A 15,941-nucleotide genomic window follows, 5' to 3' on the forward strand; every position below is an offset into this window, starting at 1 on the left:
CTTGTTATTTGGCAAGACAACTTCTTCATTTTCCCTTCTTGGAACTCTTCAGTTTGCTTTTAAATATTTATTCAGCCAAATAGCAAGCAATTGACTCCACAGACTGATGTTAGCCCACTCTTCTGTGAAGGAAGGGGGTCAGGTTTAAATTCCTCCTCCATTAGCTATTTAATCAATTATCTAAATTGGCAAAGTTTCAAGAGGAGAAAGTCGCTCACTTCATCCCAAAATAACCATTCAGTCAGTAGTTAGGGCACATTTCTGACCTGAAAGTGCCTGTAAGTGAAATTTTTTCTCCAACTTAGATGTGTGGGTATGTTTTGAAAAGGCCATCCACTGAAACGGTAAGTGCTCTAATTACTGGATATTTGAGCATCAATTAGCAGTATGTTCTAATTATTTTGGAGAAAAAGCAGGTCTAGCTTATATGCTTACTTTCAGGGGACAGTAGGCACTTCCCCAGTGCTGAAAGCAGATGCCTTTAAGGTGGAGGCTGTAGGTGTATTCCTGCCCCACCATATTTCCTTGAAGCTATCCCTCCTTCTGCTTGCTGGTTTCTCCGAATCCCACTCTTAGTCATCTATTTCCTATGCTTTGCACAGGAAGCCTAACTCAGGGTAGAGAACAAGTCTTTATAAACAAAGTACCTGTCAGTTAGACCTTGCAACGCTTGATGGTTGCGTCCAAAAAGAAGTTTGGGTACTAAATAGCAGAGCAAGTCATTACTTCACTTTTGGTGTCTTGTCCCCATATTGGATGAAGCATCCATATTTAAACGTTTATGACACCATCCCCCAGGAAGGTGAGTGGTACAGACTGGGTAGTGGGCAACCTGCAAACAGAGCAGAGAGCTATGTATAGTCATGACACTGAACAGGCAGTTTGATACAGAGGGGAATGCTAATCAGAAAAGTCTGTTATTTTTAAACTATTTTTTTCAATTTTTTTAATTTTTAAAGTTTTAAATTTCACTCAGCCAGAAGTTAAGTGCCCTGCTTAGGATTTGAAGGATGTGCATCTATCTGTCCAGGCTTCAGATTTTGTTAGTAAAGTAGATATTTATATTTCTTTTTTCTTTTTAGAAACTGTAGGGAAGACAAAAAGAAATTAAAGATTTTATTTTAAAATAAGAAAAGTGCTGGTGCTCCCCTGATAACACTGTGATTAGACGTGCTATCCAAAATGTTGCCAGCCTGGGTTCAGTTGTGCTAATTCCCTGCTCTAGCTGTGGCACTGCAACCTGCTGCTCCCAGAGACTGTTCTGAGATAAAACACTGGCCACAACTGTAGGAAGCCTTAAAAATTTATTTGCTTACACAGAAGAGGTGAATGACTCTTTAGCCTAGTGCCTGACAGAGCTGCCAAGGAAGGGGTACCTGGTTGAGGTACTTAGTCCATGAGCTGGCACAATGAAAGATTTACACAGTCCTTGATTTTTTTCAGTCTTCAGAAGACTTAAGGTTCTTATCATAGAATGATAGAATAGTTTGGGTTGGAAGGGACCTTTAAAGGTCATCTGGTCCAATCCCCCAGCAATGACCACAGACATCTTCAAATAGATCAGGTTGTTCAGAGGCCCATCCAACCTGACCTTGAATGTTTCCAGGGATGGGGCATCTACCACCTCTCTGGGAAACTTTTTCCAGTGTTTCATCACCCTCAGCGTAAAAATTTTCTTCTTTCTGTCTAGACTAAATCTACCCTTTTTGAGTTTAAAGCCATTACCCCTTGTCCTATTGCAACTGGCCCTGCTACAAAGTTTGTCCTCATCTTTCTTATAAGCCCCATTAAGTACTGAAAGGCAGCAATAAGTTATCCCCAGAGCCTTCTCTTCTCCATGCTGAACAACCCCAACTTCTTTTCGGGACATACACAAACAAAAATCTTAAGACTACAAACTGAGTTAGGAACGGGCAACTCCAGGGCAAGGTGGTGGTGGAGTTTGCTGTTCAGAGCCTAGGAGACTGCCATTTGACTGGGAGAAGCAGTGTGGGTTTACAGCGAATCCCAATTACCATACATTATTTTGGTTTGCAAAGTGTGTGTGAATTAGATTTCTTTTGAAGCAAGGCAAATTGAAAGCTCTGCTTACAGTCTGCACCGAATGTACTATAACCTGCAGTGGGGACAAAAGGATCTGAACTACTGAGTCCTTTGAACAGCCTCAGACTACATGCAGGGTATTAACATTTGGTCCAAGACACCAAACTAAATCTAGTCCATGGTAAAACACATCGATCACGTACCTTAAATATACCTCCGCACCAGCTGCTTTGATCTACCGGTCTGCTCCTATTGTGCTGAATTACTTTCTAATACAGACAAATACATCCAAGTCACATTTCTGTTGCCTAAAACCATTAATGTGTTTAACTGTAAGTCTCTGCGTGGATTTTACCCTCAATCATCACAGGTAATTTTTAGTGAAAACTTCGAATTCCCTCTTTTTTTTTTTTTTCCTGGGGCAAATAAAATAACTTTTCAATAATTAAGTAAGAAGCGATGATTTGGGAAATGATGCAAAGGAAAAGATGGAAATTAAGAACTGAAATAAAACGAATCTGAGGAATAAAAGAAACAAAGGCAGGAAGAAAGTGTCACACGAGTTAAGGATAGATCAGTAATGACTAAGATGGAACAGATTAGAAAGGAAAGCAGGTGGCAATGAAGCAGGAAGAAACACTATTTTGAAGTAATACTTTGCAGAAAGCTTAAAAAATATATGTATCAGTAGATAGTGTAGTTTACTATCTAGCCCGATCAGTGACTATTCTCTTAATTCTACACCAGCCTTTTCTCATTGCTGCTGAAATAGCCTGTGACTGTGTCTTCCCTTCATGGCGTCAAAAGTGTTGTCCATATTTTGGGGAAAATCTGTGTTAAAACAATGCCGTACTGTAGGAAGAGGCATGGCTGGAGCTGGGGACTGTGAACCTAGTGCCTCAGCTTCCATTTCTAGCCTCGCGTCTCTGACCTTCAGAGAGGCATAATTCTGGAGTCATTTTTTCTACTTACCTGAAAACTACAGATAATCCATACCCATTACACAGCATTAAGCACTTACAAAAACGGGGCAAAAACATCAAAATGACTTATTCTATAACAACCCAGGGAAAGGAACAAATATTACCTGCATAGTAATGCGAGCAAAAAGAATTACAAATTGGGCCAATCCAACAAAGTTCAAGAAAAGGGATAAATTCATAAATCCACCACAGGAAATTGCTCTATTAGGGAAAAAAAAAATAATAAAAAAAAATAAAAGAAGCTGACTTTCAGGGAGGAAGATTTTAACCAGGTAGGGTGACTGAGAACAGCTGCTATTGTGGACGAGGAGGAATAGGAGTATATGTGTATGTAAGTGTGTGTGTATATATATCTATATGTTCATTCTTACTTAAGTGTGTGTGTGTATATATATGTATACATACACTTAAAAACATATAGTTAAGACACAGTTCAGCGGGTTAGACTATTGTCTTTATATACCTTAACACAGAAAGCTGCAGGTTTTCCTGCAAACATCCAATAGGATACCGTATTTTTTCCTGTAGATCTAGAGCTTTCCTGTAGATCTAGATCAGAGGAGGATTAAAGACAATTTGATATTTTTACATCAAAACACCTCTCGGAATTGTGCAAATTCCAAGAAAAAATTGTTTTGAAAAGGTGAAAAATGTATATTTTTTCAAGTTTCTATTCTGAAATAGCTTTCCACTGCAGTGTTTTTTTTCATCAAAGTAACACAATTATTTTGGTTTTACCATAGTCAATCTTCTAAATGTATCTACAACTAGATTGTCCTACAAGCAGAAATGCTGACTGAAAAAAATAACTCCTTTATATGTAGAAACGTTCAACTTATGTTTTTGTTTTTTTCAGAATAGAAAACCAGTGAAACTGTAAAATTTCCCATAAACAAAATTATATTTTCATATGTCTGAGTGCTTCATTACTAACTATGCAACAGACTCATAACATTTTTTTTTCCCTGTGTATCTTAGGTGTTAAGGAAAACAGAATTTGTTCCTCAGCAATGAACATTGTGCATAATATGGTCGCAAAATCATTATTTGAGAAAGTGAGTTGTCTCCGCAGCTGGTCCGTTTTGCCTCATAACCAGATTGAGAGCAATGTAGTGATCTGAAAGCTAATTAAATTTAGGCCTATTTGAAAGTGTCGAGATGATGTGGGAATGAAGCAACCTATTTTAATAACAGGTAGTCTCACAGCTTCAAGTTGTGCTTCTAAGACCGGCATTTGTCTCCACATTTTGTAATCATATCTTATAAATGTGAAAAAAATGGTGACTGCTGGTATCTTCTCTGGTTACCCACTGCTGCAGTTCACAGGTTTTGGTCAACTATTTATTTCCTTTTAGTGAATTAAGTTGACTTATTCATACTGTGGTTTATATGTCCACACACCCCCCAACCATTTTCCTAATTATTTAATTGATTGCCTGAAATTAAATTACTCCCAGGCTTAAGATGAATATTATCAACTGGGTAAAAATTCCCAGCCCCGAGTTTCATTGCATTGCTGCTGTGTTTCTCCTCAACACGCAATTAGTTTGGAATTCCTTCCCATTGACTATTGGTACCACTATTGGCTTAAACGTCTCTTGTCTGGAAAGATCTAGAAACCAGATATAACTTGTTATTATAGTTTTTGTTGCTTATGATCACTTTAACAACACAAATGCTCTCAGCTGCTTGCATTTGCCTGCTCTAGGATACCTGTGGAAAGAAAGAGGCTCTTCATCTCAGTGGGGCCTTAAGGAAACACATTTAATCTAGCGATGTGCATTCTAACTGCCAAATTATTTTAAAATGTTAGTTTGAAATCTTCTCGTTGCTTTCTCCTTAAATATTCTTTAGTTAGAATCTCAAATAGTGCCAGCTTGCTGCAAGAGGGCACACTGGCCAGTGCTGGAGGCCCAGAAGTTATGGAGGGAAGAAAGTGCAGGAAGGCAGGTACAGGACATCCCAGCTCAGAGAGGTCAAGTAATGGGTGATTTTTGTCTGTGTCCCACAAGAAGCTTTGCTGGGGAGGCAGCTGGTCATTCCTCGGCTCCCGACACGGGCTGCACAGCAAGGGTGGCTGGCAAGCAGCCGTAGGGGAGGCATGGAGACCATCCGAGAAGTTGTTTGATTCCTTCCCTGAGCTCCTCACCTGCAACTCTTGTATCGGTGCTAATATAGGACATTAGTTGTTGCTTAGTGTAGGTGGTTGAGGCGGATGTTTTTTGGGGCAAGCTTTCTCACTTAAAATGTTCCTAATTACTGCAAGTTCTAGAATGAGCAAGTTTGTTATACCCCAAAATGGCATTTGTTGGATATTATTGCATTTTCTTTCTCCATTTAGCTAAATGGTGTTGCTTAAAGGCCCTTTTTTAAGTCTGGTTATTTGCAAGAAAGTAATTAGCATTTGTGTCAGACCAGGTTTACTTCGTTATACTTAAACATTGGCCTTTAAACTATGGGTATTTAGAACTGCTGAATAATAGTCCTAGGCAGTTAGTTTGGGAAAATCTTGTATTGCCAGCTTAAATAAAACGTAAAATTGGTATAGCCTAGGTTGATAGCCCTGGCTGCTTAGCTGATAAATTTTATTCCAAACATAAAAATATAGTCAATAATAATAACTGGATTGCTTTCTAAGTGCCGTTGGATGTCCTCCCATTCCATTTAAATGCAATATTCAGCAGTAATGACCATAAAATATTTCCCTTTTTGAATTCTTAATTTCAAAAGTTTATGATTTTCTATTTTTTCAAATTAAATTAGGGATCTTCTACTATTGACCCATACTAATCATAGAATCATAGAATGATTTGGGTTAGAAGGGACCTTCAAGAGAATCTAGTTCCAACCCCCCTGCCATGGGCAGGGACACCTCCCACTAGACCAGGCTGCTCAAAGCCCCATCCAGCCTGGCCTTGAACACCTCCAGGGATGGGGCATCCACAGCTTCCCTGGGCAACCTGTTCCAGTGCCTCACCACTCTCGTAGTGAAGAATTTCTTCCTTATATCTAATCTAAATCTTCCCTCTTTCGGTTTAAAGCCATTACCCTTTGTCCTATCACTACATGCCCTTGTAAAAAGCCCCCCTTCAGCTTTCCTGTAGGCCCCCTTTAGGTACTGGAAGGTCGCTATAAGGTCTCCCTGGAGCCTTCTCTTCTCCAGGCTGACCAACCCCAACTCTCTCAGCCTGTCTTCATAGCAGAGGTGCTCCAGCCCTATGATCGTCTTCGTGGCCCTCTAATGCCACTTTTGATTTCAAAGCATTAATTATTTCTATAGAAAAATAATTTTGATGGAGAATTCCAAATCAAGTTTTACCATCAGTTCTACCCTCTCCCTCTAAGCCAAGACTTCCACTGCTTTGTCAATTCTCATAAAGTCAGAGTACTTGTCACATGAGTAACTTGATGTATACAATCAGCCAATTTACTGGAATACACACAGAAGTCTTTCTTCTTCTGTAGTTTAAGTCATTGAAGAAACTTCACTGAAATCCTGTTCGGTCGGAATACGCAGTTACACTGAAATCACAATGCCCCACGAAATTGAACTAATTTTGCAGAAGTCTTGGTTTGAAAGAAAAACCTCCAAAAAAAAAAAAAAAAGAAATATTCAAATTGTTTCTGACATGTTGGGATGTGTATTACAATATTCTACATTTCAGTCTATCCAAAACCATTCGGGTAAGAGACTTTGTTTTTTGAGGACTTGTAAATTTGTGTCTTTCATTTCAAAAGGAGGCATTTGTAATTTCAAAAACCTCTGAAATGTCGCCCTGATAAGCAGAGAAAACTGGCTTTGTTACTTTATGAGCCTGCTTCACCCCGTGGTGTCTGGCATGGTCTACTTGCCACCTGCATCCATCTGTCCTTGGTTAGTAATCTGCTCTGGGTACTGCTGTTGGTACCTGACTTCCTAAGATGTGGTGACTCATCTGAAGAAAGTCTTAGAATATACAGGGAGGTAATGCTGCTTTATTATTTAGAAGCTATTTAAAAATAATTTGGACTTCCACCCATTGTCTCCATCTGGGGTGAAAATACGGGTGAAAAGAAGCCGCGGGAGGAACTGTGGGGACATGTAAAGACAAAAATGTAAACAAGATGTGTAGTGATTACCTTATCTTAAGTACGGGCGGTTTTCAATCAAAGTAGTTTAAATCACCAACTTGAATCGTAGTTCAAATGAGTAAGAAAGAAACCATGTATTAAATGACTCTGTTTAATTGTGGACTTTATTTATGCCTTTTAGTTAATTTCTTAAAGGATATTTGAACATCACTAACTCTTAATCATTAAAACACACTAATCAACAGTCAAATATAAGCATTATACAAAATTTGGAACCAGTTTTTGCTAATCACAAAGCCGCCTGCCTCTGTCATTTGTTCAGATTATTAATTTGTGCATTTTAATATGAAAAATGATGACTAATGTTTTAATATTAGCTAGATACTTTGGGATGGGAACTGATATAAAATTGAAGTGCAGAAAATATTTTCTAGGATTTGTTTATTAGGTAAATAAAGCAATAATAAAGGCGCTAGATAAATACAAAATTTAAAAAATACTTGCCATACTTAAAAAACCCACACTCACTTCCTAAATGAAAAAAATAACTTTGAAGGAAGTATATCTTTTACGTCATTGTGTCCTTCAAAGTTTAGACCTTATAGATCTCTGATTCTCACTTCCATTCTAACACTGAAATGGGAAAACAAGTTTTCCTGCAGTTTCAGTTCTAACACACTTTCTCAGTTTGAAACTGCTGTATTTGCTGTCCCGGATAAACTAAAAGGAAGAAGACATCTGCAGAAAATATGAGAGACCTTTGAACAGCTGGATTATCACTTAAATATTCATTTTCGGTATTCAATTGGTGGCTTCCTTTAGTTCAGTGCCTTTATTTACACAATAGGTTTAGGTGTAAAAACAACTGCAATAGTTTAGGTTTATTTTTTTTTCTTCCAAAAAATAAGCCATTATACATAAAAATCCATTATAAAGAATAGATTTTTGTTTGTTATTTGACTTTTTTTTTTCCCTGACATTTTCTGCTGCTGAGTGGCAGACATTAGGGGGGAAAAAAACCAACACCCCAAACATTGGTATTGGAATGTTTTAGTTTAGCCAGGTATGGGAGTGCGCGGTTAAATCATTGTCTAATGTCAGATCAAAAATGTAGCAAAATATGGTCACGAAATATGAACAAGTATGAGGCATTTTGCTCATGGATTATATATGTATTCCAGAACCAAATATCTGACAAAATGGAATTGACAGTCTCCCTACAAAATATTAAAAAGGAAACAAGCATGAAAGCTTCTTTCAAAACAAAAGAAAAATATTGGTGTGTTATTAATTCATTTCTCTCTGCTCCGGTTTGTGAAATAGAAACATGCATTTCCAGTAAGATATCCTTTAAGGACTAAATGTCTCAAGGGACTGGTAATCACATTTTTGGAGCCTTTCACCTCTAGTTCACTGATTCAAATACAGCCAACACGCAGTAGTGACGGAAAATCATTGCGATTTGAAAGCTGGTTTGTGGCCCGTGTGAAATGAACTGGTTATTTCACTCCATTTCTTAGAGGATCTTGGAAACACACGCGGCACTTTCGAAAGCAGCAGCACTGAGAATACCGAGCTCCTCGCAGTATCCGGCCAGGTCCCCACGGAGCCACAACCGGGGCCTGTTTCTTTGAGGACGGCAGAGGCCAAGGCTAACAAATAAAATCCCATTCCAGGCAGATTTCCTCAGTGCGTTGGCCACCTGGAGCAAAGAGGTCCTTGGCCACCTGGAAGATGTCGGTGGGCAAACATTTTCTCCGTGTCGAGTACCCAGCCAAGCCAGGCTGAAATGGCAGCTCAGTGTGGGGCCACTGCACTGCAGTGCTGCTCCCTGTGCTCCACAAATGCTGGGTATGAACACAGTCTAATTTTCCATTGCTGCCAATCTGGTACTTTTCATTAGCATTAAAGATACTTAATTTAGGGGGAAAAACAGCAGAAAGACACCACAGAAATGACTGTTTTTTGAGAGCGAGAGTACATTGGTCTTTTTTTTTTTTTTTTTTTTTCACTCCGAGGTACATACCTAGTAAGGAACAGTTAATAAATTGTCCTTTGTCAAGATCATTCCTATCATATTCTAGCAATAGTTTTCCTCATTAGCTACAAATTATCTCAGTTCTGTGTTTCCCAGTGAAGGCTTTCGATTGTCTCCTTTACGATTTCATTTCCTTTACGTTAGGGACTTTTCTTCACAAGAGGTATATCTCTTTTCAAGAAAATATACACATCATCTTTTCTGAGCATTTAATATGTTGTATTAGGAGCTTCCTCAGCGGAAAGAAAGAAAAGTCTGTCTTCATTAACCACTAAGTATAAAGTGGGGAAATTAAAACATTCGGATGTCATGTCAGCTATATACATTGTCTTCTATGATGTCACATTTGATTTTCTTTTTTTATGACTTTGACAGCATCATATTAAAAATTTGATTGCACAATGACAGTACAGGCTTTGAATTATTCAGCTTACGAGTGCACTCTTACAGGAAGACTATTTTGTATTTCTTGCCATTTCTGAAAAACTGACATTTTAAAAAAATGTAAAAGGAAAGGGAAAATGATTGCTAATAACTAATTAATAACTCACGCTTGGCAAAGGTAACCTCATTTTAATAGAATATCACACAAATTAAAACCAGATTAAATATAGCACGCAGCGTATTTCAAAAGTCACTTGAAACATAATTCTCAGGATGACATTTTGGCCCCAGTGAAATCGATGGCAAGACTCCAATTCCGTTTCGGTAGAGCCAGGACTTCCTCCTAACCGAAGAAAACCCATATATTTCCAATCTGGTTTTAGTAACTAACTGTCAAAATTCTTGTGGTATGCAAGAAAATTTTCTTTACCCATCCCTTCTCCTAGCATACGCTCCAGCTATTAACGCTTACTGAAGGCAGTGGGGCTTTTCCCATCCAACTCCCATAAGGGAGTCAGACCCTTAAAGCTGGAACCTCTTGTGTAATTTTCACAACAGTCTAGCGGCGTTTATACTGTCTACTTCCCTATGATGACTGGGTTCTGCCAGCTTGCTTTTTTGTTCCATTTTACCTCCGTCTAATGTTAAATAAGTGCAATCGTTTGTCTCAAATAATTTTGTAGCAAAATCAAATTCATTTGTATCAAATAACTTCATCTGTAACCCTTTTCAGAGTGACCAAATTTGTATTTTCTTCATTGCAATTTAAGGTTATTTTTAAATCACTATGGATATTTTTAAAAACACTAAAGTTGGAAACATCTGCTCTCCAGCTTGATTACATTCAGCTAGACTTTTCATATCAGAACCATAAAACAAATAATGCCATTTTAAGAAACATGTTATTCCTACCACCTAAAATGAAATTTTAGTGGTATCAGATATGAAAACATCATTCAAAGTCAAACCCTTTTTCCAGTAAACATGACTATTATTTAACTAGTTGGGCCCAATAAAACTGCCCATAGCCATACATACATTATTCTTTCTCACAGGAATTATTTCAGCTGAGCTGTCTGGGCAGGTAAGAACTATAGGCTTGAGTACAGCTCGGGAGGGTAAAGCGTGGAATATTCCATACAAGACGCAAAATAAATCCTTCTAGCTATGGCAATGGGGAAAAATACAAATGATCTTTTCACATCCTAGTTCCTCAAAAATGGTTAGCAGAGATGCCTTTGATTCTCCTTACAGCACCGCCTGGGGAGAATCTCATACCGATTTAGCTGGGATCAGAATCGTGACCACAGTTATACCATGAAATGTGCCTGTATTCCCTCAGAGATATCTGAGGTTTATTCAAGAGTTCACTTTGTCATTAAAAATATATATTTTGCTGTTCTTCATCCCTCTCCTAACATTTCTGTATTCCAGTTCAAAGATGACAAGAGTGCCTGTTTTCATTACAAGCAATGAAAATTAGTTACGGATCGCTTACATTACATTATTTTAGTTCACCTATTTAACCTGAACCTAGTCTGTTTCAACACAGGAATCATCCTGGGGCATTTTTTCATTCTTAAATGAACAGTTACACACTGGTGTTGCTTTCCTACTGATAAGCCAAACTTATTTCAAAATGTACAATTGGAAACATGATATCACAATTCAGTAACATTTCATCCTGCAATATCTATGTCAGCCTGCAAATATTCTGCCGGAAATAAAAACGCTGGGGCTTGCCGGACAAAATCCTTCTGTTCTTGTCATTTACTGCTCAACTTCTACTCAGGCAAAATCCAGTTGAAGACAACAAATGGTACCTATACAAGCGCAGAGTAAAAACTGCAAAATAATATAGCCCTCTACCAATTTCATGTGTTTTTAACATCCGTCCTCATCAAAGGCTTCACGGTTTAAACACTGTTTCCAAAAAACACTATTGACTAAATTGAAATCAGAATCAGAGCATTTCCCTTCCAACTACTTTTGGTTGACTGAGAACAGGCTGACCATTACAGGTGACAGAGAAACTTATTTCCATAATAACCTTTAAATCTTACTGTTTCACGCTGCCACCAGCTGTGGCAGTTAAGATGTGATGAAACCTTCCTGATGAGTCTTACACAGATTCCTCTCTGTATTGCAAGAATCATCCTGTAAATTGCACAGAAAAGCTAAATCTACAGAATTACAAGCTTTCCCTTCCCACAAACGTTGTGCATTAGTTGTATGTAGAACCGCTTGAATCCCTTTACCCAGTGTAATGCAGGACTAAGCAGTCCTCTGCAGGAGAGAAGGATGCTAGGAAAAAGTACAAATGAAACACATGAAAAAAACCAATGCAAAACCAAGCAAAAACTCCAACAAAATTTAATAAAATGCAGGAATTGTGTAAAAAAAACATAAAATGACGTTTCCCTCCATCCTCCTTCAGTCTTAAGTGTTATCACAGCACCAGCTTCTGGAGAAGGGAGTGAAGATTTAGTGTGAATCTCATATTTGTACTTGTTGGCTATTTGGCAAAGTGGCAAGAGGTTGCTCTTTTTTTTCTTCTTTTTTTTTCTTTCTTTTTTTTTTTCTTTCTTTTTATTTTTTTTTTCTAGAGGCAGTTTCCAGGTCTTTAACATGACTCTGAGCCAGAGATGCTAAATAAAAGAAGGGGGAAGCGCTGCTGCCATAACAACCCTTCGACAGGGAACTATTGGGATACAGATAGTTACTACACTACCTACAACCAACCGTGTGCATCATGACACATAAAAACCAGAAAACGCGTTTCAACCACAGCATCCCATCTTTTGCCCTCCTGGCTCTGGGCAGCGACAGCAAAACAAGCACAGACTTCTTCCCCCCTCCTCCACCACCCCGGGCTTTATTTAATTAATCACTGGGGGGGGGTGTGATGGGATGGGGGTGTCAAGAAAGTCCATTTGAGCGCCGAGTTCTGCACGAAGCCGCCCCTCCCGCCCCCCGCGGACCCGCGGGAAGGGCCGAGCTCCGCTGCACCCGGCGAACCCAGCGACGGCTCCGGCAGGGGGGCCAGGACCGGGACCCTCCCCCTCCTCCTGGGGGGCGACTCCGGGAGAGCAGCCAACTCCGGTTGCTCACCTTCAAATGGTCCCTTGCAAAAGTTAAGGCGCTGCCCCCTCCCCCGAGCCGCCCCGAACGGGAGGGGGCTGCGGAGGGGCTGGAGAGGGGGGTATCAAGGGGCTCCTGGCCCCGGCTGGGGAGCGGGGCTGTCCGGGTGTCCGTGTGCGCGTCTGTGAGTGTGCCAGACCCCCGTGGGAATGGGCAGCCGTGCCCGGGAGGGGCAGCGAGGCGGGAGAACCTTCCCCCCGCAGCCCCTGCGGAGCCCCGGGGACACCCCTGCTGCCCCGCGGACCTTCCGCCCCCGCGGGGAGGGCGCAAGGCTGGGCCGGGACCCTCGGTTCCCCCGGGGACGGGGGCAGGGGTGAACGCGGTGCCTCCCCCCCGCGACACCCCCAACTCCCCCAGCGCTCATCCCCGGGGCCGCTCCGGGATGGGAGGCGGGCGGGAGGGGGAGGATAGAAGGAGGGTGGTGGTGGTGGGATGCACGGCAGGTGCTTTTGGCGGGGGGGGGGGGGGCAGGGCCCGGTGACTCACCCGTCCGAGGCGGGGGCTGCGGGTGTGGCGGCGGTGGCGCTGCCCCCGGGGCGCGGGGGGCGGCGGGGCAGGAGCAGCAGTGGGTGCGGGAGCAGGGGGGAGCGGCGGGGCCCGGGCTGCTCCTGGGCGCGCTCTCGCTGCCCATCCCCGGCGCTGCCGCCGCCGCCGCCGCCGCCGGAGGAGGATGCGAGGGAGAGTCAGCCCCGGGCGCGGGAACGCGCGGCGGCGGATGGCGGGGGGGGGGGGGGGGGGGAGGCGGGGAGCGGAGCGGGGGCGCGCAGCGGAGCGGGAGCAGCTGGGAAGCGCGGGCGCTCGCTCCTGCAGCCCTCCGTCCCTCGGCCCTTCGTCCCTCATTTTCTCGTTCTTCCATCCCTTCTCCCTCCATCCCTCATCCCTCCATCCCACGTCCTGCCGCCCCTCCGTCCTTCACCCCTCCATCTTTCCATCCCTCCACCCGTTATCCCTCCATCCCTTCACCCGTTATCCCTCCATCATCCCTCATCCGTCCATCCAACCCGCCGTCCCTCCGCTCCCCCGGCCCCGCGGAGCCGCGGTCACCCCCGCGTTTTCTCCCCGCCCCCCGCCGCAGGGTAGCCCCGGAGCCCCCCCGGGGCCGCGGCGGGCGCGCAGGCAGCGCCGGTGGGCGCGGGCGCGCTACTGCCCCGCCGGCGCGTCCCCGCGGCATTCCCCCCCTCCCAGGAAGGGTGACCTGCTCCTCTGAAGGGCAGGAGCTCCCCATCTCCCCTTCCTTGCTCACCGCCCCCGCCCCAGCCCCCCGGGGAAAAGCGCTGGTAGCCCTTGCCTATCCGGCCCTTCCTTTTCTCTCTCTTTTTTTCCCACCCGGCAGGAGGAAACAAAACCGTGCAGTGGTAGGGAAAAAAGGCGGTAAACAAGAGGAAAACAGAAAGAGTACGATAATGATTGACTGTATGAGAAATAAACCGTACGCTGGAGTAGTTATTAAAAGCAGTCTTTCAAGCCTGCTCCTGAAACCTAAAGGGCTTCCTGGATCTTTATTTAGGATCAAGAGTAATTATTTAACATTAAAAATAAAAGAAACAACAGCTCAAAGTGCATTGTCTAAACAGGAGACCTGTAAATCAAGTATGTCAAATAAACGAGCACACCAAAAGCTGGCTATCAACTCTTTATCCTTGCTCTGAACTCTCCCTGCATTATATAATGTTGATAAACTGCTGCGAGTACGTTTGGGGAAAAGATATAGCGATGATGAGAACATCGTGCTATTTATTAGAGTATGTTAGGAGCCTTACCTGCCAAGGAGTTGTTTCAGAGGTTCATCTGTGCGTTTCTCATCAGCCCTCCAAGTAAACAATTTACTAGATGCTCAACGCAGACATACGATTCCCTGGTGTCAGTGTCTCTGCCCTAGATGTTTCTGAATGGCTTGTGGATTATTAACTTACTCTGCTCTTCTGCTCTGCCTTGTACCAAGAGCCGTGCAGGTATCAACAGCTCCCACTTGTGAAGCCAAGGAAGAGAGAGATTGGGTAGATTTCCACGTAGCTCCACATTTCCAACTGCTGATTTGCTGTAAGGGCTACAGTCGCTCAGAGAATTGGTCTGGTCTTCTAACAGGTTTATTCCAAAAAAAGAGGCCTGACCCAAAGTTCACTTAAGACAATACGAATATTTCTGTAACCACGGTGGGAATCAGTTCAAACCACTGCGAGCTCACTGTTGGCGTGAAGGTATTTCTGAGTGCCACTGTTTTAGTAAGAGCTAGTAAGAACTAGTAAGAACTCACTGGGAAAAAGAAAAATTACTAAGATGTGCATCTTTTTCATAAAATTGCTGAGAGAAGGTCAGGGACTTGCTTCTGCTCCCCGGCAGCTATTGGCAAAAATATGTACTAGAAGGCAGGTTACAGCCCCAGGCTAGAGGATGTCCTCTGGTCTCTGTAGGTTCAACCAAGCCGTCAAATACAGTAGGCAAGGGGAGGGAAAGAGGGGGCGTTGTAAAATTATTGGGTCCAATTTTGGGCACCTGTAAAGCCAGTAGGAGCAGGACTCAATGGTTCATTTTGAGCCGTTGCTGCTCACAAAGAAATTCTCAACAAATGAATCTTTCAGTGTTTTTCTCTTTCTCTGGTCTCAGTCCTGGGATTAGATCCGAGCACCCCTTTAATTTCCAGATTTCTGTAATTTCCTCTGTACTCGTTGTTCCCCCCCCAGCCATCTTCTGCCTAGAGCAAGGGCTCTACTCTATTGAGATGGAAGTAGTCAGGGAAGGAAAGGGAAACCAGGCAGTGGGAAATATTTGGGCTCTGCATAGATAATGACATCTCTGAGCAAGAATTCATCTAGCAGGAGTGGCACAGAAATTGGCTTATGTTTTTAAACATAGTTAACACAGGGTTTTAGTATATTGAATGCAGTTTTTAACAGAGTTGACTTTTTTTGTTCCTCTCTTGCTCTGTAGTTGCTAATGACCGGCTCCAGCAGGGACAACTGATCCCAGTGTAATAGTAGCCTGGTAGTTAGAGTGATTCCTGAGAAATGGGAGACTGAGTGTAAACATTTTTTTTTTTTCTCTGAGATTCAGAATAGGAAATGAACCGCTGAGGTCCTGTCTGTTCTCAGATGAATGACTTTAGCTCTCTCCTAGCTTTGACTACAAATTTAGTCTGCATCAAAGCAAGCACATACATGCCCACAGATTTTTATTTTTTTTTCACCAAAATTATTTTGTTGAAAATTTGTCAGTTCTTCAGGCAATGACAGGGCTCGTGTCAGATTCTTGCATGCTCTTTATGTATATGTACAAGGATTTAT

The 15,941-nt window shown here is 42.3% G+C and overlaps 1 protein-coding gene across 3 annotated transcripts in view; it reads right to left on the reverse strand.

Annotated features, from left to right (window-relative positions):
• The window catches only part of FUT9 (fucosyltransferase 9), a 107,069-nt gene extending 92,470 nt beyond the window's left edge, over positions 1-14,599 (reverse strand). For 2 of the 3 annotated variants that reach the window (XM_074581097.1, XM_074581096.1), the window contains exon 1: positions 13,147-13,310. In XM_074581097.1, the coding sequence (XP_074437198.1) occupies positions 13,147-13,291 (145 nt within the window). In that variant the 5' untranslated portion in view covers positions 13,292-13,310. Of the gene's footprint in view, positions 1-13,146; positions 13,311-14,420 lie in introns of those variants that run through there. The other variant, XM_074581098.1, reaches the window with a different exon arrangement.
• Positions 14,600-15,941: the final 1,342 nt, after the last annotated feature.

Source organism: Larus michahellis, chromosome 3 (assembly GCF_964199755.1).
Source record: "Larus michahellis chromosome 3, bLarMic1.1, whole genome shotgun sequence".
NCBI classification, from domain to species: Eukaryota; Metazoa; Chordata; class Aves; order Charadriiformes; family Laridae; genus Larus; species Larus michahellis.